This window comes from Perognathus longimembris, chromosome 6 (genome assembly GCF_023159225.1).
Source record: "Perognathus longimembris pacificus isolate PPM17 chromosome 6, ASM2315922v1, whole genome shotgun sequence".
In the NCBI taxonomy this organism is placed as follows: Eukaryota; Metazoa; Chordata; class Mammalia; order Rodentia; family Heteromyidae; genus Perognathus; species Perognathus longimembris.
Genome location: NC_063166.1, coordinates 24,711,307 through 24,738,142, shown reverse-complemented (window position 1 = coordinate 24,738,142; position 26,836 = coordinate 24,711,307). Strand labels below are relative to the sequence as shown.

At 42.5% G+C, this 26,836-nt stretch overlaps 1 protein-coding gene and 1 long non-coding RNA gene across 2 annotated transcripts; both read left to right on the top strand.

The window, feature by feature from the left end:
* The first annotated feature begins 5,844 nt into the window (after positions 1–5,844).
* LOC125353003 (myosin regulatory light chain interacting protein) lies at positions 5,845–25,795 on the top strand. Its single transcript, XM_048348436.1, has 7 exons — positions 5,845–6,121; positions 7,291–7,481; positions 18,732–18,917; positions 20,333–20,530; positions 21,501–21,665; positions 22,664–23,084; positions 24,247–25,795. The coding sequence occupies exons 1-7, from the start codon at positions 6,035–6,037 to the stop codon at positions 24,334–24,336; spliced, it is 1,338 nt and encodes a 445-aa protein (XP_048204393.1). The 5' UTR covers positions 5,845–6,034; the 3' UTR covers positions 24,337–25,795.
* Positions 15,300–17,313, top strand: LOC125353004. Its single transcript, XR_007211232.1, has 3 exons — positions 15,300–15,350; positions 15,390–15,783; positions 16,015–17,313. It is a non-coding gene; the product is annotated as an uncharacterized LOC125353004 (long non-coding RNA).
* Positions 25,796–26,836: the final 1,041 nt, after the last annotated feature.

Below are 26,836 nucleotides of genomic sequence, written 5' to 3'. Positions count from 1 at the left end.
AAAACATAGAAGAGAGGTCCAGACTTATCACTCAAATGGAGAGGGCCAGGCCACATTGCCTCCCTTTGGGATGGATGCTGATGGCCTATGCAATCTCACCAAGGAATCCTGAGACAGGTGAGAAAATGGGAGAGAAGCAGAGAAGAAAGCCATTCATAAGAAGAGTTACTGAGAGGTTGCCAGGAGAAAGTAGACCATCGTTTCCATCATTTTCAAATAGCTGCAATTTCAGAGATCACAGCAAGGACACCCTGAATAACAGTAGCACTGTCTCCCTTGCATACCAAGTGGTCCACACTATGCAAATGTCAGCAACAATAAGCAAGCTGGGCAGAAATTGTACAATTGAAGTGTAATGTGAAGTTGCTTCTTTCCAAAGTACTCAGGGTTTCTGTCCTCTTGTTTCCCATCTTACCGATCTAAAACAGGTCATTTTAACAGGATATACAGCTGATGCCATATGTGAGGTTCCCCAACCCCCCAGGATAAGTTCATTGTCCTTGATCTGCCAGGGGTATGCCATCAGGAATAATCTACTATCTGGAATGACCCCTCCCATGAAGCTATGTGTCGTATACTTTACAGTACATCAGTCCCTCTATCCTTTCAGAAAAGACATGCTGAGGCATGAGGACAGGGAGTGGTGTCACTGCAGATCAGCTAGTCAAATTGTCTACCTGTTAGAATGTTTGTGAGTTTGAGCCTTGGGCAGAGTAGGTGTCTGTGGTCTATTCTATGAGTCCCCCCTCCCCCACGTCTCCAGCAGCATCCATCAGTCTAACTTCACTCAAAATCAGGATGATGGGTGAAATCGGTTGTGATTCATCCACACCTATGTCGTACCAAACTCAAGGAACTGAAAAAAAACAAAAAACTAAACAAAACATATGCCTAGCTATTGGTCATTCCCATATGTGAAAGATAGGTATCTGCTGTGGTTTGGCCTCCCAAAGTTCCTATGCTGGAAAGTGGGTCTCCAGAGTAGTGGTATTGAACTTGTGGAATCTTTTAAGTGGTAAGTCATACTGCAAGATGGTGAGGTCACCTTCTGAAGGGATTAAAGCAGGTCTTGTGGGTATGGATTAGTTTCCAGAAGAACGGGTTATATTAAGGCAAGCTCAGCTGTTTTTTGCTGACTCTTTTGCACAAGTAATTCTTCAATATCCGCAGGCTTTCCCTTTCACTTATCTGCCATGTTGTGCAACCAGGAAGCCGTTGCTAGGGCCCAGGTACTATTCTGTTTGAACCCTCTTGCCACCTTACTCACAAGTCAAACAAACCTCTATAAGCTGCCCAGTCTCATACAGATGATTACAAAATGGACTAAATATTAATACACTACTGGTCAACAAAATGTGCCAAGTTGGAAATTATCTCCCAATCCTGTGCATCTCTCAACTAAATGATACATGACAAATGAGTGAGCATGTCACAAACTGTCTCTTCAGATCATTTCAGTAATGAGACGGAAACCAAATGGAAGAAAATATGGTATTTCAAAAAAAGATAAGAATTGAAAAACAATACTAGCTAGCTAGAACTTCTTGTGGTGCTTTTTCTATTCTGTTTTGTTTGGTTTTGTTTCATTTTAGCAGTACTGGAGCTTGTACTCAGGATCTTAAACTTGCTAGGCAGGTGCTCTGCCACTTGAGCCACATCCCCAGCCTTGTTTTCTTTTTTGCTATTTTTCATATAAGGTCCTGATTTTTTCCCCCAAGGGCCATCTTTGGGCCACAATCCCTCTATTCATTACCTCCCAGTGTAGCTAAGATTATAGGCAAACACCACGAAGCTAAACTTGCTTATTGAGATTGTGTTCTCCCTTACATTTTGCCTGGGCTAGCAACCCTCTTGATCTCTCTCTTCCAAGTAGCTAGAATTATAGGTATGAGCCACCATGCCTGGCACTCATTCTTTCTAGTTACAATTGTCCTACTATTTCGAATCCTAGGTTTAGATTCAAAACTCAGGGGAGAAAACCAAACTCCACAATGCTCTCACTATTTTTATATGTTTCCAGAAAATAATGTGCAGTATATGATTATATTAAAGTCAATGTTTAGAGCACAGTGTATGCAAACTACAGCAGAAAATCAATACTAAATAAAAAGGCCTGGTAACATGAAAAGTAGTTCATGTTCTGTACTCTCCTTTTACAAATAGTTGTTCTATGAGCAGTAGCTATTCTCATAGCTAGAAAAAGAAATCATTTAGACAGCCAGCCAACTAGGACAATGCCATCTTTGATATCCTAGCTCTTTTTTAAAATATGAGCATTGCTTATTCTCTCTCTGTCCATTCTTTCCCCCTTAAACAGCCAGCTCTGGAATGAGATATTCTGCCTTGATGATAGACCAGGATCAAATTAAACAAGTCCTGAATTTTACAAGACTAATATTTCTAATGAGAAATTGCAGCTCCCTCAGCACATTCTAATATGCTTGTGCTTCATGAAGCGTTACTTATGTGAGTAATTAGCTCGAATAACGTGTGAAAGCCAAAGGACAGTTTTTGCAGGCAGTCACTAATTGTTCTTCCCTCCCATGCTGGTGCTCCTCCAAATGAGCTTTGCGAGGTGAAAAAGAGGGTGTGGCAGGCAGTGCACACTCTTTCTTGAAGGGCTTGTCCTGTGACCCAGCACTGCATTTCTGCCCCAGTGCACAGCATCAAGATTAGAATGAGCAAAAATAGGTACCCAGCCATCCAAAGTAGACCACGTGCTCAACCAAGAAGAGCGTGCAGCTGGATGGTCACTGAATCACATCCTACAAACGTCACCCAGGGCTCAGCTGTGCCACCTAGGATACAAGAAGGAAGAAATCTGTGATGCTTGGGTATGTTTGAACAGCCAGGACTCCAATGAGTTAAACAATTCCACCACTTAGTAATCATTTCTATTTTTTTTAAAAATCTTTATTCCTTCAGGTATCAGTATACCTTATCAGTAAATCTTATCTACTCAGGAGGCTGAGAACTAAGGTTTACAATTTGATGCCAGACCAGGTGGGAAAATCCATGAGCTTCTTAGCTCCAGTTAACCAGAAAAGAAAAGTAAAGCCAGAAGTGGCACTATGGCTCAAGTGGTAGAACACTAACTAGCCTTGAATGAAAAGCTAAGGGACAGTGCCCAGCCCCTGGGCTCACGCCCCAGTTTGGCACATACATATCTATTCATACCACAACCTTCATTCTAGGCTAGTTAATTGTAACTCTGTCTGTAAAAGATGATCATTCACTGAATGCAAAACAGGCCCATCACATAGTTCACCTCTCCTGGCTTCTCACAGCTCAAACCGATACATTTCCCACCTCCAGCCCCGGATGTTCACAATCTCCTATTTTGGAGTTAGACCCAGCTGGGACTTGAAACTGGCTCCAGACATTCTGTAGCATTAGCAGATGGTGGCATCTTCTAGGAAGTAATTCTCCTGTGGTTTTTCTATTCCCCAACTAAGTCTTTTAACATGATGTGATATCTCACTAGCTCCCTGTTCCTTAACTAACCAGTCTCTCCCTACTGCAAGATGGCTATCAGAGACAAAGGAGAAAGAATCATAAAATCTTCTATATTCTTTAATTCTTTGCTGGCTTCTCATAGCCAGTAATTTTTCTTCCTAAACACTGAGGATTATTTCAAAACAACTGGAATCTTTAACAACCATTCCCTAGCCGAACAGGCAGGGTTCTGATTAGAAATATCTGTCAATCTTAACTCTCCAACTGTTTTGCAAGTGATGATTGTTAAAAATAAAAAGGTTTTGAAATACATTTTAAAAAATCTGCTAGACATTTCCTGTGCTTCTGTAAACTATTTTAGCTTCTTGGGATTTTTAAAAATAATAATAAATATAGAATTAGTCTTGCAAAAATTAAAAAAAAATAAAAATCTCTGCCAATGCCAAAATATGTTATTTTTAAAGAAGTTGGTTCATAAAATGGGAGTTTGGTTTGCATTTTTGTTTGGTTTGCTTTTGTTTGCTTATTTTTGTTCCTTACCATAGAGCATTTCTATATCTGGTCCCACAGAGAGATGAGCGCCCCAAATATGTTCCCTAAATTCCTTTTACATAAGCTAGATTTGTTTTCTGTCTTTCAAAACAAACAAACAAAACCAGATATATTGGCCAATATATTGGCCTCCACATTGCCTATGTTCCTTGTTCTCAAAGTTCTAGAGATTAAGCACAGATTAGATAAGAGTGATACAAATATTATCTTCCAGATAATTTTTTTAGATCAATAAACTGCAATTGGGGGAAAGAGAAATACGCAGTAACTGTGATATGTATTCATAAGACACAAACAAAACTGTCAGCAACAGAGGGAGTTAGGCCTTGGACAAAACAATTTTACCCTGACTTTGCTGTAGTGAGAAGCTGTGGTACAATCCCTCCTTTGAGCTTTCTTACTCTGACATCTTCCCTACTCAGAAATAAAGACCACAGAACAGAGCATGGTGGTGCATGCCTGTAATTCCAACACTTGGAAGGCTGAGGCAGGATAAACCCACCACTCTGGGCAACATAGCAAGATGCAATCTCAAAAAAGTAATGTGTGTGTGTGTGTGTGTGTGTGTGTGTGTGTATTTTTTTTTAAGTAAAACAATGGGCTGGGTGCCAGTGGCCCACACCTATAATCCTAAGCCACTTGAGATCCCAAGATCTGAGGATCACTGTTTGAAGCCAGACTAGGCAGGAAAGTCTATGAGATCCTTCCCTGGAAGCAGGGCTGAGGCTTCCACTCTCTGAAGGCTGAGATTTGAGTATTGCCATTTGAAGCCAGCCTGACAGGAGAGTCCATCAGACTCTTACCTTCAGTGAACCACCAAAAAGCCGAAAGGAGAGCTGTGGCTCAAGTAGTAGGTCACCAGCCTTCAGGGAAAAGTTCAGGGACAGTGTCCAGGCTCTGAGTTCAAGTCCTAGTACCAAACACACACACACACACACACACACACACACTTCAAAGAGGTAGGCAAAGTAATGTATTGGCAAACAGATAAGTAAAGAGTGATGAAATTTAGGCCTTTGATTATCAATAGCTCCTATGCAGGCCCTCCAACCTGTTAGGTTCTGAGATGGGAGAAGGGACAGAGAGTACCAGGTGCTCACTGGATATTTATTGAGTGGATTAGGTAAGACATGAACTACATGGGTCAACCTGAGACAGGGCCTAAGGCCTTGTAAGGGGTTTTGATCCTAGAAATCCTTGGAAAGGGTTAAGGATGGGGCGGGGGGAGCACTAGTCCAAGTCATCTGGCTTATTGGTCAACTGCAAAAACTTCTTTACTCAGAAGTTGTTTCTCAAGAGTGAAGCCAAAGAAAACAAGCAACACATCTGCCTTCCAACAAACAATCCACGGTGCCAAAATAGTTTTCTTTAGGTTTGGAGTTGCTCCTTCCCCTCTTTGCTTTCACCACCCAAACGCATTACTGAAACGACCTGAGGCTGCCAGAGGACCGAGGCAATTGGGTAGCGCTTAATCACTGTCAATTCTAGCCGGGACTGAAAGGCAGGACTGGCCCCAGCTCCGGGTGATCTTTGATCGCTCGCTGGGAGCAGCGTCGCCCAGCGGGCAGAGACGGCCGGGCGCGTTCTGGGCCTCCCTCCTTCCGCAGCTCGCGGCGCCCACAAGCTGCCACCTCCCCAGGCGGCCTGGGTAACTCAGCCGGCACTGGGAGGCCGGCCTGCGGCCCTGCAGTCCCTTTCATTGGCTGACTGGACGGAGGGAGGAGGGGTAGGGAGGCCGTGATTGGCTGGGTCTCGGGCCGGAGGGGGCGGGGCCTGTATATCAGAGGAGCGCCGGCCGCGGCGCTGGCAGTTGAGCTGCTGGAGTGCGGCCCCGCGACGGAGCACCGGGAGCCGAGCAGGCGGGCAAGCGAGCGAGGGCGGGTGGCAGGGGCAGTCGGGCAGGGCGATCTTGCAAGAGCTGCACCTTCCGAGGGCTAGGGCTGGGTTCCAGCGGTGGCCAGGCGACAGCCCCGCGTACACCAAAGAGGAGGTGGCGGTGGCGACAGCGGCCGCGGCGGCCCCAGCCATGCTGTGCTATGTGACGAGGCCGGACGCGGTGCTGATGGAGGTGGAGGTGGAGGCGAAAGCCAACGGCGAGGACTGTCTCAACCAGGTGAGGACGACAGCCAGAACTGGGGTGCCCCCCGCGAGCTGAGTCTCGGGAGGCCGAGCCACGCTGCAGCGGCGGCCGGGGGAAACGCGCCCCAGAGGCGCCGGGCTCAAACCTCCCTCCTCCCCCGCGGGCGTGGGGCGCACAGCCCTCTCCCCTGGCGCGCCGGGACAAGCATTGGGGTGCAGAGGAAGCGCGTGGCGGGGTCCCCGAGAGATGGGGGGGGGCCGCAGGTACAACCAGGAGTCACCACGTTGTGTCCCCTCACCTGGCACTTTTCCCCAAGCAGGCTGCGCAGCACACCTGCCGCAGGTGTGTGCGGCACCTATGGAGGTGTGTGTTTGTGGGGGGGTGTCTCCGCGAGTCCTGGCAGCGTCACCCCTTGTCCCAAGATGGGGTGGCTCGAAGCATTGTCGGCTGGCGAAGCCCCTTGGCCGAGCCGCTGGGCCCTGGTCGCCAATTGCTTCTCTGGGTTGGTTATGGGGGCGGGGGGCGGGCTGAGGAGGGTCTGTCGTCGGTTGGGGCTGGTCTGCTGCTGCTTGCTAGCTTTAAGCACGGGTTTTCTTATGCGTGGGGGGGAAGGAGGGTTGCAGGGAGCTCATGCCTAGTGGATGTGGCATGGCTGATCGTGGCGGACGGCTGCGGGTCTGATTGATGGCGCCTTCAGGTCCTCCGCACCTGAGATGCCGGGAGAATCCGCATGCTTTGCGGAGCGAGCGGAGCCCACACTTGTGGCGTCTGCGCTCCGCGCGCTGGCGTTCCGGAATGCAGGTGGTTAAAAATGTCCAGATAAACAAGCTGCCAGCCCAGCTGTGCAGATGGTGCTGAGACCGGGAATCCCGGCGATTGCAAGGAGAAGGAAAACACCCTGTTAGATTTACCCGTCCTCAGCTTTGTTGGGGGATATGGCATGTGGGAGAGGGAAGAAGGGTGATTCTTTTCCCCTCACTGCAGTTATTGCTCTCCTCGGACATTCAAGGAAGACCAGCCTCTCCTGGACTAGAGCGAGGATTTAACATCGTTGGAGTCTTAGAACTTTCCTTTCCCGCTTGCAGCGGGAATTGTAACACCCCAGCAACTTTGTGAAAAGTAGGCTCAGCTGGAGCCCTTGGTTTGTTGCCTGGACTGTTTGCTCACCCCTTGGCCCTTCCTTTTTTTTTTTTTTGTCTTAGGTGTGCAGGCGATTGGGGATCATAGAAGTCGATTATTTTGGACTGCAGTTCACGGGTAGCAAGGGTGAAAGTTTATGGCTGAATCTGAGAAACCGGATCTCCCAGCAGATGGATGGGCTGGCACCTTACCGGCTTAAACTGAGAGTCAAGTTCTTTGTGGAGCCTCATCTCATCTTACAGGAGCAGACGAGGTAAAGTGAGGCCGAAAGAAATCAATGTCAGAGACAGCTTTGATTCCATTTAGGAGGGGACCTGGCACCCCTGGAAAGATGTCCTCAGGTCCTTGCGCCCTCATGCAAAGGAAGTTCCCTCAAAACTCAGATCTGCTTTTCATAGCACAGATCATTGGCTGAGGGAGCTACATAGTTGGCCTGGGTGTGTTTTCCCATTCTACTTTTGGTTTTTCTTGTCTTTACAAGCTTAGTGGGAGAGTTGGGCTGGATTTCTCCCCCCTCCCCCCAAAAAAGGAATGAAAACCAGAAACTGCTTTCTGATGGTAGCATCCAATGCCCGATAGTAACCTCGCCCGAGCAGTGTTACTGTAGGTCACTGGAGACTGTTTTAACCGAAAGCAGGAAACAGTTCCTCTTGGGTTACTTAAACTTGGTCAACTTCTTCTGCCTAGTGTCAGATTACAATGTGTAGCCCAGAGCTCTGTCTGGCTTCCTGCAGAAGTTTAAAACTTTTTTTTAAGTTTGGTGAAAACTTAATAAAAGGATTCTTTAAAGGCCACTGTAACTCAACTCCACCCCCACATACATATTACACATGATAGTTGACTTTGTAGACCATTTCCTCACTGTTTTGTTAAAACAAAAAAAACAAAAAAACAGAACACCAGCAGTGGTAGACACCTGAAGCATTTCGTTGACTTTTACAAACAAACAAAAAATGTGTTCCCTCCCCCTAGACAGTTCATAATACTTTTATTAAGGATGAACCCAACTTAGCCAAAATGCAAGAGACTTAAATCTCACCGTGAAATGTGAAAGAAAAAAGAAAAGGATTGGTTTTTAAAAACAGAGCAAACTTTGGATCTAAGCACTGATGTTTCTCATAATCCTTTGGCTTGGAAGTGTGTCATACGTGTGAAAATATGGTTCTGGATAACGACCAGTGAGCAGTGTTCTATAAAAGCTTTTAATATGTCTTAAGTATTTATGAAAGAACAGATAGAAATGTATTTTTATTTTTGAATTTGAAATCTCCACTTTGCCTTGCTGTGGACTTTAAAGGTTGAGGGAAATGTTTAGTTTCTAAAGGAAACTGACATCTTGGAAATATGCAAAATAATTCAAGTAATCGCATGCTTAGGGATGTTTCAGCTGTCTTTATTAATCAGAGTAAGCTTTTAAATTTTTTTCCTTAAAGCTGATTTGTGAGAGCTTCTGCTTTGCACTCTGCTATCATAACTTGCATTCAAGTAAGAGGAAAAACAGCATCACACAATATTGGGCTTTTTACTTTATAGTCATATTACAATTTTATGGTTGCTTCAGAATCTCTAGATGCAGCCCAGTTTGGATAACATCAGTTCATTTTTTAAATCTGCATAAACTTGGAGGAACCAAGTACTTTATCTTAATAATGGAAGTGATAATAGCATCATACATTTTTATCACCAGTGCATTTATATACTTTATAGTCAACTACGACATGGTATCTACCTGTGTTCTTCTGTACTTAGGTCAATAATTATTATCAAATCCATTTTATTCATATAAGAAAGTGACATTTTATGAATTAAAACTTGAATCCTATTACCCAACTTGGTTTTTCCTTTATTGACTCAATTGACTCAATTTTACTCTTGAGATTCATAGTTAATAGCATTCAAAGACTATGCCTGCCTAGTTCAACTAGGTACCTTTAATTTATTTTAATTCCATTTTGAAATCATATTGAAAAGTTAGTGTGGCCTAAACTTTTGGACTACTTTTATTCTTTTGGTGAATTTTACTTGTGAGGTTGGCAGAAATACAGAATTTTAAGAAAATGCCATCTAAGATCAATACAGCATTTCTGTTTAATGTGTCTTTGTTGTTGGTGCTTTTGGTGGGACTGAAGTTTGAATTCAGGGATTGGTGCTTCCTAGGTAAGTGTTCTACCACTTGAGCCATGTCTCCAATCATTTTTGTTTTATTTTTCAGTTAAGGTCTTATACTTTTTGTCCTGTGCCTACCTCACACCTTATTCTTCCAACCCACACTTCCCTGTAACTGGGATTCCTGGTCTGAACCACTACCTCAAGCCAACTTGTTTGTTGAGATGCAAGTTTCACTGACTTTGTGCCTGGGTTGGTCTTGAACCAGAGTCTTCTATATATTCAGGTGTGAGCAACCTTGCACTGCCATAATATCTTGATAATGCAAATTATAATTAGCACCTGTACCTTTTCATTAAGATGACATAAGTTGTATTCAGTACAGTTTACAATGTTTTTATATGCACGATACCATGGCACAAAAACATTTTTTTGCTTTAATGTGTTAGCAAAGTAAAGCTTGTTAGTAAACTTTTTGATGTTCCATTATTATAAAGTGTTTATATAACATGCTGTGAATAGACAATGAATCTTTTTATGTAGTAAGCCAGTGTAGCTTTGACAGTCTAGTCATAGGAAGTGTTGTTTAGTGCTTTTTTTTTTTCTAAGTCTAATCAATCATAAGGGTACATTTAGTGTAAGTATCTGGACAGCTATTGAACAGTACTGAAATGCCTGGGCAGACGGATCCTGCTTGTAGTCGAGGTGTACTAATGAGAGATCAGTTAACATCACTGAGAATGACCAGAAGGAAGGCCTTACTTACCTTTGAGATCTGGGCAGAATCCCTGTGTTCTAGGCGTAGCTGGGCCACCAACTCCCAACCATTCAGGCTTTCAGGCTATGCCCAGCCCTGCATTTCAACTGGCAGTTCAAGGTCCAGCACTAGCTTTCCTTACTTCTTTGTTTCTGCTTTGTCTCCATATGCGTTTTCCTAAGTGTATTTCTCTGCAGACAGTGAAAATATGTTGAACATCAGCTTATATTGGTAAGTGGGGTTCATCTGGTCTCTGACTTGGCCTAATTTTTAGATTTGGCTGCCCTAACCTTGATTGTTAGTTTTACCCTTGAGTGAAGTCTTCCAGAAGGTACTTCCATAAATGTTTGCCAGACTGATGTGTAAAGTGAAGCAAATCCATGCATTCTGGAAGTAAAGGTGAAATAATCATCATCTTATGAGTAAATTATTCACAGCCATCACTGAATCTTGCCAACATTTTCAAAACCAGGCATCACAGAAGTGGATGTATGCTTCATCTTCAGTGGTAATTATACCATCCATTTGTTGGTAGGTCTCTATTTCTCTTGACTTGCGCTACATTTTGCCAAAGTGCTGTCTGTGGTCTATGCTAAGGAGTCTTGTTTAGTTAGGATTCACCTGCATCTGGAATTCTTTATTCTTTCCTATTTTTTAATTTATTCTTTTTTATCTGTAAATGGTCGTATGTATTCTTTTTACCTTCAAATGGTTTTATGTGTACAGCGCATATTGATCGGTGTCATCCCTTCTGTCATCCTCCCTCCCCCTCCAACCTACCCCTTCACCAGTCCCACCAAGTCTTCTTCCCAGAAGACAACTGCTATACAAAGAGTCCATGAGTCCCAAACTATGTTCAGAGGATGCTACCATCTTAGGCACTGAATTTCATTCTCTCAGCCTTCCTGACATCTCAGTCACCCCACTCTTTCAAAAATCTTCCCTAGTCCCACCCAGGACTCTTTCTCCTTTACAACATTAAAGAGCTTCTATTTGTACCCTTACTTCTGTGATGTCACTCTTCTCATCTAAATTCCATTCAAATTGGTAGAGTCTAACAAGTACCTATTGCATAAAAATTTGCTGAGTTTAACATCTTAGAAATAAAAATGGGTTCATGGATGCTGATATACATTTTCCTAGAGAAATTGAAATCATTTTTTCCAGTTTGCATCTGTAAACTGAAAAATTCTGAAAAATCTTAAAAAAAAAATTTAAATGTCTGTAATGATTTTTTTTTCTGATTAAAACTTGTTCAGCCCTTGGCATTCTTTTCATTTCTTTACCTTCCTCCATGCCGCCCACACCTCGTATTGATTATGACTTAGTTCTTACCCAAAATTGAACTGTCATTCCCTGGAACTACAAATAGTTCAGACTGTTTTTAAATCACAATGTCACTTTATCTAACTTTAACTAGCTTGTAGTCCTGAGTACTGATTAACTCCATTTTTTCCATTTTCCTCCCACAAAATTCACATAAGCATTTGGAAATCTAGGAAAGATTTTATTGTTTAAAACTCACATGCAAGTGCCACCTGCAAATTCTAGGTAGGTCTGATGTTATTTCAAACTAAATCAAAGTTGAATCACAAGAGTGCTAGCCAGGCCCTGTAAGTCATATCTGAAATGTCTTAACTTGGTCAGTGTTGGTAAAGGCTGCTTACATAATATACCCTTAATACTCTGGGTAAGTTCTATAATATGCTCTTGCAGCAGTATGTCAGTATCTTTTATGATCTTCAGAACAACTGCATATCCATGAGTGAAAATGACACTTTGTTGTTGTTTTGTTTATAGTTTGTGTGTCTGTGCATGCATGTGTATGCACATGCCAGTACTGGGGCTTGATTTTTTTTTTCTTTCTATGCTCAAATACAAAATAGACCCTAGGAAAGTAAAAAAGGTAAATGCAGATGTGTTATTTCCAAAGAAATTATTCATTCATTGGATTTTTGAATTCCAGTTTACCAAGTGTTCTCTTTTGCTAAGACTGTACAGTGTTTGTGTTACTACGTGGTGTTTTATTGTAGCTAGGAAACTCTCATCTGGGCATTGTCAGTCTCTTTGAATTTCTACCTTTTAAATATCTAAAGTATTCGGACATTTTTTTAAATGGCCTTGATGGGCAATGGTGGCTCACATCTATAATCTTAGCTACTTAGGAGGTGGAGGTTGAGATGAAAATGATCTCAGTTTGAAGCCAGCCCAGACAGAAAAGTCTTTGAGACTTTAATCAACAAAAAGCTGAACTGGAAGGGTGACTCAAGTGGTAGAGCACCAGGCAATCAGTTACAAACATTGGTACCAACACAAATAAAATTAATGAATGGATAGGTAGATGAATCTGATTGTTTAGCAAGCACTTAAAGTCAGACCTCGAAACTATGGAGCAGGTACACTAGGTATATATAAATTTTTTTCTAGTACCTGCCAATAGCCGGGTCCTACTCCTTTTCTATACCAGCAACCAGACTTAGCACACAGCACATGAGTTGAAGGCAATTAAAGAAATGATTAGTAAATTGATATGTTAAATTGGAATCTCTTTGTAAAACTAAGCTAATTTTTTTAAAATGATTATGTCTGAAAATTCCTGAGTCAACCTTGTGTTGTGGAAGAAAGGCACCAGTAGCACTCTTGACTGCTATGGATTGTGGGGAAAGAGATAATGCATGCAGTCCCAGGACTGTCTGCCTTGTCAGGCACGTACTGCCATGGATAAGCACACTTTTTAGAAGAGCACTTGTTTGGCTTTCAAATGATAGTGTTGCTCTTCTGGTATTGCTTGTAATGACTTTGTTGAAGTTGGGGAGTTTCCCCCATGGCCACCCCTCATATCTTCTAACTGCTCTAGGGCCCAAGAAGAGAACACATTTTAACAGTAGTTCCCATTTTGTATTTGGGGCTTTGAGAAGGATCTTTAGAACCTGAATATAGAGAACTGACTTGGTGATTATTTGGCTATGACAGGTTTCTCAATTGTACACTTATCCATTTATTGGTCCCTTTACTCAGTCATCAGCCTCTTATCTTTTTATGCAATTAAATATCATGTATCAGTATACTTCCTACTAAATAACTTGCTTGTGCCTATCACTAACTAGAACTCAGTTTTGCCTTTGTTGTGAAATTTACATATAGTGAAATGTGTAAGTGCTAATCATACTATTTAATGAGTTTTGACAAATGAATGTGCGTGTTTGAACAAAGTATCAATATTTAGAACAGTGTACTATTATTCTAGAAAGTTCCCTCATGTCCTTCTGCATCAGTCCCCACCCTTCCTGCCAACCTCTGCCTACTCAGTCCATGTCTACCGGGTTCTGTTTTGTTACCATACATTGCTTATGTCTGTTCAGCTATATATGGATGAAATCTTGTAGTGGTAGGTATTCTTGGATCAGTCTGTCTTTTGTTCATTGGAGATTTGTTTCCCATCTATCTCTCCTATTATATATGTTAATGGTTTGTTCCTTTTGGGGGAAGAAGAATGAAGGTTGAACTCAGGGTCTTGTACATCCTAGGTAAACAAGCACTCAATGCTGAGCTAACATCATTAATCCAGATTGTTTGTTTTTATTGTTGGATAGTATTTTTTTGTGTAAATATACTACTGTTTGTTGATCCATAGGCCTATTGATGAACACTTGTTTCCCATGAATAAAGCTGCTATGAACATTCTAGTACAAGTTGTTGTGTTGTTTTTTTTTAGACATGTGTTTTCATTTCTCTTAGGGAAAAAAAAATGCCTAAGAATAGAATTGGTATGTCTTAAGGAGTAGGTAATTGTTTAGTCTTATAAGTAGCTGCCAGACCTTTCCCCAAAGCAGTTGTACTGTTGTGTACTTGCAGAGAATGTAGGAGGGTCCTGGCCTCCACATCCTGGCCAGGCTTCTGGGGGACATACCGCATTGTGGTTTTAATGTACGTTCCTCTAATGATTAATAATGATACTTATTTTTCATGTTCTTACTGGCCTTGCATAGGCCTTCTCTTGTGAGGTATTTTTTCAAGTCATTTTCCCATTTTCATTGTTTGCCTTGTTTAAAAATACTGAGCTGCACACATTCTTTATGTATCCTAGATACCAGTCCTTTGTGAGACGGAAGTTTTATAAATATATATATCCTCCATGTTTCCCTATTTTCCTGGTTCCTTTTGGTGAGGTGGAGGGGTGTGTGTGTGTGTGTGTGTGTGTGTGTGTGTGTGTGTGTGTGTGTGTGTAGTCTAAGTCATCCATCTTACTGGTTTTTGCTGTGTCCTGAGAAACCTTTGTGAGTCCCTCCTCCCCTGCCCCCCCCCAAGAAGACAGCCTCAAGCTTTGTTCCTAAGCCCGTGGTTTCAGCTGTAGCATGCAAGCCTGTGCTGCATCTTGAACAGGTTTTCTGTTTTATTGGAATGCTAAGGTATAAAACAAATCCTCTCCTAGCAATTTTGTTTTGATTTGATCGGTTTTAAATATAACTTGGCAGTCTGCATTTGGATTAAAATAGACTGATGTGGTTAAGTGACTCACTGGATGGAGGCGTATGAGGCCCTGTCCTAGTGGGGCCTGACTGAGGTAAGAGACAGGCTGGCCATGACTCCCCTGGGCCAAGGTTGTGGCCCTAGCAGGGTTAGGTCATGCCTTTTAGGGAGAAAGGCACTTCAGCTATTAGCAGTGGAGAGCTTTTGAGGATAACTAGCCATTTTAGAGAAGTTAGCTTAGTCACTTTTGAGTGTAATGGTGAATCTGGGTACAGTCACTGCACGCGTGTCATGAGAAGCTCTTCACTCTTAAGCCAAGTGGAGGGAGGTAACCTAGAGTAACCTCCACAAAGTACATCAGCAGCAACCCAGGGTTTGTAGGAAGTTCTCTGCTGGTAATTCAAATGACTGCTCTCTAAGAGAAGCTAGTATTCAAAGGCGAGTTTTCTAAACACAACTTTTTTTCATATCATGTCTTAACATTATAAAAAGGCATTCATTTGATTTAAAAAGAGGAAGTTTGAAGTCCTTTGAAACTGTATATATGTGTATACACACACACACACACACACACATACACATACATATATATGTCGGTAGTGGGGCCGAACTATGGGCTTGGGCGCTGTCCCTGAGCTCTTCAGCTCCAGGCTAGCATTCTATCACTTTAAGCCACTTCCCAGTTTTCTAGTGGCTAATTGGAGATAAGGGTCTCATGGACTTTCCTGCCCTGGCTGGCTTTGAACCTCGATCCTTGGATCTCAGCCTCCTGAGTAGCTTGGATTATAGGTGTGAGCCACTGGTGCCCAGCCAAAAAAAGGATTATAGGAGTGAGCCATTGGTGCCCAGCCAAAAAGTATATGTAATTCTTTTGCAACGTATATTCACCTCATGTTTTCAGACTTCCGTAATGCTACAGTAAGTATGAGTTCATTTATACCCATGATACCTGGCCTTGAGTTAGCAAGAAGGTTCTACCTTGAGCCTCAAAGTGTGTTCTATATATTGAAAATACCCATTTTCTTAATAAGTGGATGAAAAACAACCTCATGAGTGTCTAGAAGATAGTTTGAGCTGATGTCCATAGGACATACAGACATTTGCTTAAGACAAAGACAGTAGTTGTTTTCAAAGCTTTTCTTTGTGTTTGTGATTTCAGAACGTATCATATATTGAATTAGATATCTCATCCACCTTTGATCTCTAGTTTAAAAAAAAAAAAGTCGGGCTGGGGATATGGCCTAGTGGCAAGAGTGCTTGCCCCGTATACATGAGGCCCTGGGTTCAGTTCCCCAGCATCACATATATAGAAAATGGCCAGAAGTGGCGCTGTGACTCAAGTGGCAGAGTGCTAGCCTTGAGCAAAAAGAAGCCAGGGACAGTGCTCAGACCCTGAGTCCAAGCCCCAGGACTGGTCAAAAAAACAAAACAAAACAACAACAACAAAAAAAAGTCACTCCAGGCACCATTTTGACCACATCTACTTGTTTTAACATTATTAGTAACCTTTTGCTTATTTCACAAAAGACAAAAAGGCAGGGGCAAGAGGAAGAGAGATGGTTACAGGCCAGATGGTTAGACAAGAAACAGCAGCAGCAAACTTCAAACTCCTTCCGAATCAAAGCCCTCCTTGGAGCCCTTCTGGGACATGCCTCTCCCAGCTCTGCCATCTGCCCTCTGGGAGTGGCGTCTACTAATAACTTTCTGGCTGGTGACTTTGGCTGTCACAGCTCCCTTGTGACCCCCCACCCTTCTTTCTCTCCTTCCCCTTCTCCTCCCTCTTCCTCTCCCTCTCCCCCTCTTTACTCCTGTCACCTAGAAGCCAATTAGTGGCTGGAGTTATTTTGACAGAATGTGTTCCTTGAAGTGTTGACTTGGAATGAAAAAGTGACTTTATAGTCATGAAACTGCAAGCCACAGGAAGGGCCATCGGAAAATTTATGTTGTCATTAAGAAGGAAAGTTCCCATGTGTATCCAACACTGTTTGCTCTCTGGCTAACTGGGCTGTGTGTAGAGGGGGCTACTCACCACCAGTACTACCACCATTCTTCCAGTTCTGACCCCCACACAATATGGCAGTCTCCTGACACCTGCCTGTATTCCATTACTGTTTCTTTGCTGTTGTGTATGGCAGCTATGTCTCCACAAGTAGGGGTGGAGAGTTTGGAAAAAGAAATGGAATTGATTTTGAAACTTTGGCAGGCTATACTTAGCATTTAGTAAAGCGAGAAGTTGTTTGTAGCTTTATACTAGGGAGAAAAAGTCAAAAGAGACCTTTACATGTTAGCAGTAATTAAATTGAGAAGACTTGGTTTGTGGCAGTAATCCTAAAATCTTTTGGCACGTAATTTCTTATTGAACAGAAGCATAGATTCAGAATTTAGTTTCCTGAAAACATGCCATTTCACCCATCCTACCCCACCCTGATTGCACAAGGAGAGACAGTATGGAGATATGAAATTAACTGAGTAACCACCCTTTAGGGTTGAAGCCATGTTTTATGAAGAGAATATCAGAGCTGTATCCTTGTTTAGCTGCTTTAAACACTCATTATTTTGTGGCTCTTTCTTTGTCCCCCAGGGCCTCCCTTCTCAGTTTAGCAATATGACAGAAATACTTCAGAAACTAGCAAATGCTCAGATTAATAAAAAAAAAAAACCATGGCTAGCCTCTTTCTTCATGATGCTTTGTGACTTCTTTATAGAGGCTTTGAATAAGGAACAAACTGCAGTATTTAGGAGAGTTGAATAATTTTATTATGATTTCACATTCCTCATTATCAAAGGTACAGAAGATAGAATTTGAATGTCTCTGCTAAGGAAGAGGAAATGAATGTCTCAGCCTCATATCTTGCAACATTTGAAGGAGCTTTCCTTGTGTTTATAAACTCATTTTCTCTGTGTTTCTTCTTGCATTTCCCTTGTTATTTCCTCTACCTGACATGTCTGGCAGGTATAGTGTGTAAGTAAAGTCAGTGTTGAGGACTGGAGTTGGGACACCACTCTTGGTCAGTGCAGGGCACTTAGCATCATGAGTGTTAATGCATTTACTAATAGGATGAAGATCGTGGCATTTAAGTACATGTCCTAAGCTATTCCAGGTCATCCATGGAAGGCCAAAACTCCACATTTTCCAAAAATGAATTTTATTTTCATTTTTTGCGAGGTATTACTTTTTGTTTTCTTGAAGATTTTTTTTAACATTTTTATTAGTATCAGCTAATTGTGCAAGTGGATTTTTTAACATGTCCATATATGCATATCATGTACTTTGATTAGATTCATTCCCTGATCACTCTGCTTCATCCCCCCCCCCCAGAAATAAATCTTATAACCCAGACAACCTTTCTATGGAGGTGTGTAGGTACACTCTTCAGAATTTTGATCAATTTTGGACAACGTCTGAATTTCCCCAGGTTGTTTCTACATGCGCTTTTCTTTCTTAGCAAATACAGAATATAACCTTGTACATAATTAGGACAGGCTGAAAAACTAAGGTTGGAATCTAGAATAATCCCAGCTACCTGGAGTTTGATGCATTTTTTTTTTTTTTGGAGTTCTCTGATGTTAGAGGCAGGTACAGATCAGCTCACGTGCAATAACTAAACAGAACTAGCAGAGGTAATAATGCATCAGATACTGTAACAGGAAGAGAGGCTTTATATGCAACATAGGCTCAAGGGAGAAGATGAGAGGAAAGGCCACCAGGACAGAGAGAATAGCACGACCAGATTTTCTAAGGAGAGGAATTGTCCTTTTCCTGGGGCATTGGCTAGATGGCATGCAGGAGGTGTACCTGAAGAGCTGGAGTCAGAGGGTAGAGGTACCCAGGCTTCATGCAACCATAGTCCCTCCTCAGCAGGCACTGGGGATCCTTTGAAGGATTTAAGACAAAGAACAAAAATAGAGTATGCATATATATGTATGTACATATATGCATATATATAAAACTTACACATATACACACATATTTATTGTGATTTAAAATTCTTTAAAGGAAAGTATTGAATTGTGCAATTGCTATGCATTTATTTTGTTAATATATTTGTTGCAATGGAACCCAGCTTACATGCCAGGCAAGCTCTTTGCCACTGAGCCAGTCCCCAGCACAGCAGGCTGAGTTTGATACCCACTTTCTCTGATGAACTTCATTCTCACCTTGCTTTGCAGGCATATCTTTTTCTTGCACATCAAGGAGTCCCTCTTGGCAGGCCACCTCCAATGCTCCCCAGAGCAAGCAGTAGAGCTCAGTGCCCTTCTGGCCCAGACCAAATTTGGAGACTACAACCAGAACACGGCCAAGTACAACTATGAGGAGCTGTGTGCGAAGGAGCTCTCCAATGCTGCCTTGAATAGGTGAGGCTGTGTGTGTGTGTGTGTGTGTGTATGTGTGTGTGTGTTCACAGAACTATCAGTTTGATAATCTTTGGAACAAAATGAACCTATGGTACATACAGATAATTCACAAAACCATTGCCCAGTTGTTTTCAGAAGTCCTATTGTCTTTTATTTGAGAAACTTACATAGTTCACACAAATAATTGCCCTTATATTAAGTGCTACATATGATGAGAATTTTTTTTAAATCTCTGACCTTTAAAAATGCAAATCTCTGGGGCTGGGGATATGGCCTAGTGGCAAGAGTGCTTGCCTTGTATATATGAGGCCCTGGGTTCGATTCCCCAGCACTACATATACAGAAAACAGCCAGAAGTGTGGCACTGTGGCTCAAGTGGCAGAGTGCTAGCCTTGAGCAAAAAGAAGTCAGGGACAGTGCTCAGGCCCTGAGTTCAAGGCCCAGGACTGGCCAAAAAAAAAAAAATGCAAATCTCCTTCATCTTTTTCTTCATTTCAGCAAGAATTAGATCAAGAGGCCTAACACAGGCCTCTTTCTGGTTCTAGTGTAACAAGTTACCCTGAAATTCTGCAACCTCAAATAACAGGCATTACCTCTGTGGCTGAGGACGTGCGGGTTGACAGTCTGGCAGGGTTTCTCTGTTCTGCTCACTTGGCCTCTCATGAGGCTGCAGTCAAGCTACTGGAGTTAGTTTCTTCTGGAAGCCTGGCTGAGGGAGGACTCTACTTCGAAGATGACTCCTGTGGTTTGTCAGCTGACCTTCTCCCTTGCCACTCACCTCAGGGCTGTCCCATGTTGTGGTAGCTGACTTTCATGATGTGGTAACATAAGTGATCCAGCTGAGCAAGAGACAACAGCCATGAGGGAAACTAGAGTCTTTGGGAACTTAATCTCAACAGTGAGTCACTTCTCATGACTTCCACCATATTCTCTTCATTAGAAGCAAACTAGATGCTCACACTCCAGGAACAGAGCACACACAAGGATGCAGTTATCAGAAGGTATAAGCCTCAGGGATCACACCAGAGGTGCTCTGCCACAGTAGAGAAAATTCTTCCTGAATTTTCTTTACTTAGAAATGATCCGACCAACCCTTTATCATGCTAGACTACAATGAAACTTATATGTATATATAGATAAGTAAATGTACGAGAAATTCCGACATAAGTTTTTGTTATGATTATTTTTTGTAATTTTTCATCAAGCAGCCAACATTCCCCAAAGAGTTCTCTGCTGAATATTTGAGAGTCAAGATCTTGAACAGTATCTTATAAATATTTTATAGTAAGTTTGCTAAATAAAGGAAACAACAACACTATGTTTTTATGATTCATCTGACAGTCTCACTGTAATTGACTTTCAAGACAGTCTAAATTGATCTCTCCATGACTTTCCACTCTTTGGGTGTCCCACAGCATTATTGCAAAGCATAAGGAGTTGGAAGGGACCAGCCAGGCTTCAGCAGAATACCAAGTTCTGCAGATTGTGTCAGCAATGGAGAACTATGGCATCGAGTGGCACGCCGTGAGGGACAGCGAAGGGCAGAGACTCCTCATTGGGGTTGGACCTGAAGGAATCTCAATTTGTAAAGATGACTTTAGCCCAATTAACAGGTAACCCAAACCTTTAAAATTCGTAAACCTGAGCATATGTGTATATCTGTAACGCTCATCATGAAAATAGGAAATGGCACTGGTGACTCACGCCTATAATCCTAGCTACTCAGGAGGCTGAGATCGGAGGATTTCAATTCAAAACCAGCCCTGGCAGGAAAGTCCATGAGACTCTTATCTTCAGTTAACCACCAGAAAACAGGAAGTGGCCCTATGACTCAGAGTGATAGAGTGCTCGATTTGAGTGAAAAGCTCTGGGACAGTGCCCTGTCCTTGAGTTCAAGCCCCACAACCAACCAAAAAAAAAAAAGAAAAAAGACAGGAATTTACTAGAAAGTCATCATAGGAATAAAATGTTCTGTTTTGGTATTCACATTAACTTCAGTTTGGCCTTAATCACCATTCAATTATTTTAAAATACAGTGAAATGGCAGAATTAGTATTTTTTCAAAAAAATGTTCACTTCATAAAAATCTCATGTTTAGTGAGCTGGTGGCTCATACCTATAAAACACTTCCCTCAAAAATCTTAAGTTGCTACTTGGCACTGGTGGCTCACATCTATAATTCTAGCTGCTCAGGTGGCTGAGATCTGACAATCACAGTTTAAAGTCAGCCCAAGCAAATATATTTATGAGACTCATATTTCCAGTTAATCAGCAAAAAGCTGCAAGTAGCTCAAGTGGCAGCGTGCAAGAAAATTAGACTCTGAGTTCAAGTCCAGTACTGGTACACACATACACAAAATCTCACTTTTTTCACTAATACTCCTTGGCACACACACTACTCTCCACATAGGCACAAGTGCTGTTCAGTGCGCTTGAATAATTCAGAGGGAAGATGTAGGATAGCCCCAGAGGAAATGTTTGGTTTTACTTCTGGGTCATGGAGGGGAGGAGGGGGTGTCTGCAAAGACTTGGGTGTGTTGTGATAACCCTCCTGAGCTTGCTCACCCTTCTCCTATCTTGCAGAATAGCTTATCCTGTGGTGCAGATGGCCACCCAGTCAGGAAAGAACGTGTACTTGACGGTCACCAAGGAGTCTGGGAACAGCATCGTGCTTCTGTTTAAAATGATCAGCACCAGAGCAGCCAGTGGGCTCTACCGAGCGATCACGGAGACTCATGCTTTCTACAGGCATGTTGCACGATGGAGCTGATGACCTGAGTGTCACAGCTGAGATTTCTGTGGGGTTTCTTCTATTACTGTGTCAGTGATAGATGTGTACAGACTTTGAGAAATCAGCTGCTTTGGAACACCTTGTCTCTTCCATAGCAAAGGAGTCCTTATTAATGTAATCCTGTTTTCCTGTGAAAAGTTACCTGTACTGGAGTCGTCTCACAGTCTCCTGATTATCTCTCATCTTGTTTGTTTATACCTCCCCTCTCCCAGGACAGCCCAGCGGCTGAGCCTGCAGAATTGCAGCTCTTTTCCTTCCCAACAGAAGGATGACATAGGTCACTTTCCCTTGTGGAGAGATGGTAGTCTTGAATCCTCAGTGTGTACATAACCAGGACTTCCTAAAATCATACTCTTCTTCTAGAGAGTGCTTCCAAGCTGAGTTAGAATTAGTCTCAAAAGCCAACAGATGTCATTGGTAGACATTCCTCAGATATTTTATACCAAAATACATTGTGAAGAAGAATGGAGAATTTGTAGATATTTCTCTAACACAGAAGCCAAAACTTCAAAGAAGATTGTCTTTTCTTCCACAAGCTGTTTTGGAAGGCCTGGAGGAGAACCTAGATTTTTTTTTTGTCTCCTTATTTACCATGGCTTTATAAAAAGGAGCTTTGAAGACCCTTGGGAAATGCTGAGGTGGAGTCCTTAAGCCATCTAGCACACATAAAATAGGAAGACCTTACTCTTAGCCTGGGCATAGTATGCACACCTGTAACCTCAGCATTGAGGGGGCTGAGGCAGGACTACCTCAGTTTCTAGGCCAGAGAGAATGGGGGCGGGGGGACTGAATGGTACTGGTTAGCAAGTCCAACTCATTTTTATATCAGTGCATATCTATCTGTCTATCTAGTCTTCTGGCACTATTCTTCCTTATTAGCAGTAAGCATCTCTGAAGGAAGTCTGAATATCAGAGCTGCCCTGAATTAAAGCAGATGCTGGATTTTTCCTTGCAGGTGTGACACAGTGACCAATGCCGTCATGATGCAGTATAGTCGTGACTTGAAGGGCCACTTGGCATCTCTGTTTCTGAATGAAAACATTAACCTTGGCAAGAAGTACGTCTTTGATATCAGAAGAACGTCGAAGGAGGTTTATGACCACGCCAGGAGGGCTCTGTACAATGCCGGCGTTGTGGACCTCGTTTCAAGAACCGACCAGAGCCCACCCAGCTCTCCTCTCAAGTCGTCTGACAGCAGCATGAACTGCAGCAGCTGCGTGGGCCTCAGCTGCCAGCAGACCCGGGCGCTGCAGGAGAAGCTGCGCAAGCTGAAGGAAGCCATGCTGTGCATGGCATGTTGCGAGGAGGAGATCAACTCCACCTTCTGCCCGTGTGGCCATACTGTGTGCTGTGAGAGCTGCGCTGCCCAGCTTCAGGTGAGGGGTGGCCTCTGGCCTGCTTCCTGCTGGCTGCCAGATGTGGCTGGCTGATACCTCGCATCTGGAAGGTCTTCGTATCTGCCGACTTAAAGGACATTGTCCTTTGGAAGTAGTTCGGATTAGTATACTGTTTTCATGAGTATAAGTACTCTGAGTCAGAGACTTATTTTTCCCTCAAGCTCTGCTTCATATGGTGACATACCTGTGGCTGAGCCCGGGGCTAGAATCCAGTCTAGCCTCTCCATGTCATGTTGCCTTTCGTTTTCTGGCACCTAGAGAGGAGGTTTTTATTACCTGCCTTTGGGTGATTATTTCTGATTTATTTCCTTTTTTTAAACTAGATGCTTTGGACTGAGTAGTACTGGTTAGCAAGTCCAACTCATTTTGATATCTGTGCATAAGACCAAAGTAACTCATATCTAGTATTCCTTTGCTCTCTTGTACCTTACATTTTCTTTGAACAGTATTTTTCATTGCATTTCTCCGAAGTGTCTGCTAAATGTCACTATAGTTCGAGGTAAAATTAGCCCTAATTATCACCCAGCCCATCAGAAGCTGCTCCTGTTGTGCTACTACAGGAGCTGGCTAATGAGCTCCCGGGTCAATGCTGAGCATAGAACATGCTGCTACTGTATGCTTGCCTGTGCAGGATTTTCCCTGCCCTTATATTCCGACCCTTGTGCCAAGTCTCCCTTTCGTGGCTGGTAAAGGACACGTGTTCAGTGAGAGGCTCCAGAAAAGTGGAGCCATTGCCTGTGAGTGGGAGCAGAGCTGAGCACCCTGGTCATATGTGTGTCTGCCCAGTAGCTAATGCTGGCCCAAGTCAGTCAGCTGAGCCAGGGCCACAGACTGGAAGGATCTTCATGGAAGGGTCTCCAGCATGATGGCCTGAGGCATCATGATCTACTATCTTGTAGCACAGCAGTGTTCTGTGACTTCATTCATTGTACCTTGTTAAGAGTTTAACAGAAAACCTAAACAATCTCGAGTATTCATCTTGAAGCCCTTTAAAAGTGTTCAAACTGGATATAAGCCACAGATCTCTACCAGTTGAAAGCTCACAATAGAAAAAGCAATGCAGTCAATGGTTAGGGTTGAACCCTGAGACCTGGGGTATGTGAACACTCTCTAACTGGAGCTGCTGGCTCCTCTCTTCCAGTCCTGTCCAGTGTGCCGGTCTCCCGTTGAGCATGTCCAGCACGTCTACCTGCCAACCCACACCAGTCTTCTCAACCTGACTCTGATCTGACGTGTCCTGCGCGCTCCCCGGACATACCATGCTTCCACGGACTACATGGTGAACAACTACAAGAATAAACTTGTGGAGAAAATCTCACTCCTACACCATCTGCCATGCAACATTTCAAAAATGAAGAAAAACAAGAACATACCACTCCACAGCAAAAAACACCAACACCTCCCTCCCCTTCATCCCACCCTGCCCGGGGACCGGGAAGAGCTCTGGGACATACACACATTCCTTGGACTTGGGGTTTTTTTTGTGATCAAGTAATGGAATAGGTAAAATGTTTGTCAGTTAAGTGGCAAAGTAGCCAAAAAAGTGGGTACCTCTTAGGAAATATATCTTGAGGTAAGTTTCCTACCTGCAGCAGATTTTGTAAGAATTAATTTTAGGAATGTGGGATTTTTTGTTGTTGTGGTTTTTTTTTTAATATGATCATGGAATGCCAAACATGTTTAACAGGACTTTTTTTTTCTTAAATAGTCATTGTTATAATGTCTTTCCTGTTTTTCTAATTTGTTCAAGAATGATTGATAATTGGAACCTAAGCAGATTTTTACCAAGCAAGCCTGTGACTCTTAAAAAGTTAACAACAGCATTGCTAGATTGAAACCAGCCTGGCTAGGAGAGAGCAGTAGCTCAGCGTGGGGGCTTTCTTCCTCCTTTTCCTTTTCCCTCACCTCTGCCCCATGCCTTTGTATTATAAAATGTTAGCTGTTTGGTTAAAATGGTTTCTGTGAAATAGTCAAGCACTCCCATGGGCTTTTGAGCTGGTGGGATTCTTGAAGACAGAGCATTTTCTGCAAGAAGGAAAAGCCCAGCCCACTGAGAGATGGAACCTTCTGGAATATACAAGGGACTCCACTCCCCCAGGCACCAACTCCAGCTGCATCCCTGGGTGCCGCTTTGCCTGAAAGAACAAACCTTTTATAGCCTTATAGGTTTCTAGATACCGTCTCCTTTTTTGTGTGTGCTTTTTGTTTCCTTGTTAAGCAAATGCTTAAGTATTCTTTTGGTTGCCTCCTCTGTATCTTTCAGAGGGGCTCTGTTCTTTTTGTTTTCTATATTCTTAAATGTGTTTTTCCACTCCCACTTGGGCATTTTGGAAACTGGTCAGCAAGTGGGTTTTCTAGGATTTGGGAAACCTAGATGACCTTATTGGGTGCAATACTAGCTAAGTTAATGCTAGAAACCTACACTGTCACTTTACTGAGATTTCTGAGTATACTTTTCATATTGCCTTAATGTAGCAGTAATGTGTTTATGCATTTGTTTCTTTGCACAGACATTTTGTCAGATATTAAAACTCTACTTTTTTATGGCACATATTAGCATATAAGCCTTTATTCCAAGAGGTATTTATTTTTTCACCTGTAAAAAAATAATGTTTCCACATAAAGAACTCTGTTATATCCTAGAGGACTTCTGTCTTTTATATTCAGGATAATAAAGTCTTTAAAGCAAATGTAGGTGTTTGTATTGTCTCCGTTATTGTCACTTAAGCAAGTTTCGTTCAGTTGAATGAGCAGTGACCTCAAGGCTGAATCTAATCTTGCCCTATATGGAAATTTTAGAAATATTTAGATTAATTTATAGCAATGGGATGCTTCACCCAGTTACTCACTCCTGTGTGTATTGGATTAGAATTTAGGTAAATGGTATGATAGACACAAGATGGAAAGTTAAAGTTAGGAGAATGATTAGAACAACTGGAAAGGAGTGGTAGGTTAGAAGGGCAACATTTGAGAGACCAGCTGTAGCTATAGGTGTGATGCCTGCTCAGTGTGGATGAGAGTGGGTCTCTATCCTTGCAGTCTCAGGCCACAGTGCCTGGGATCAGACTTGTCCTCTTAAAAACTTGCATCCCCTTGTTAGCAGGCCCTACTGACCTGTCTTCCATGCCATTGTGTGACCATCTGTTCTAGAATATGCTTCATAGGAATGAAATAGACAATATTGTATGGAATTGATAACTCATATTTAATAAATGGAGAAGTGGGCCTATATCTGTCAATCTCCCATAAGTTTCTAATAATCACCCTACTTGCTCTTTGATGTACCAAATAAGTTATGAAGCCTTAGAATGGCTTTAAAAATAGGAAAAAAATGTAGAAAATGTATCATACACCTAAGACCTAGGACTATAGACACCAGCCTTGGAAATATAAGTCATTAAGACAGGAATGACTCAGATCCCCTACAACATGAGTTGTCTCCATTCAAGCTATAAATAGTCACAATTTTAGAATATTAGCACTATTGGGGATTTTAAACATAATTTCCACATGCCAGGATCATGGAAAGAGAGATTTTGATAGGTAGGCAAATGGGGGGATGGACTCTTACCTCTAATTTACCACCAAAATGGCAGAAGTGGAAGTGTGGCTCAAATGGTAGAACACTCCAAATAGGCACATACATATAAGTTAGTTACTGCAAAGTGGCCAGATGGTTCAGAGTAAGAATGTGGCACAGGGATGTGGAATTGGTGCATAGACAAGGTGTT

Excerpts from the sequence above, each read along its gene's own strand:
- LOC125353003 (XM_048348436.1), top strand. The coding sequence starts at position 6,035 with ATGCTGTGCTATGTGACGAGGCCGGACGCGGTGCTGATGGAGGTGGAG. Across the intron at positions 6,122-7,290 it reads GCGAGGACTGTCTCAACCAG|GTGTGCAGGCGATTGGGGAT; the intron begins GTGAGGACGACA and ends TTTTTGTCTTAG. Across the intron at positions 23,085-24,246 it reads GCTGCGCTGCCCAGCTTCAG|TCCTGTCCAGTGTGCCGGTC; the intron begins GTGAGGGGTGGC and ends CCTCTCTTCCAG.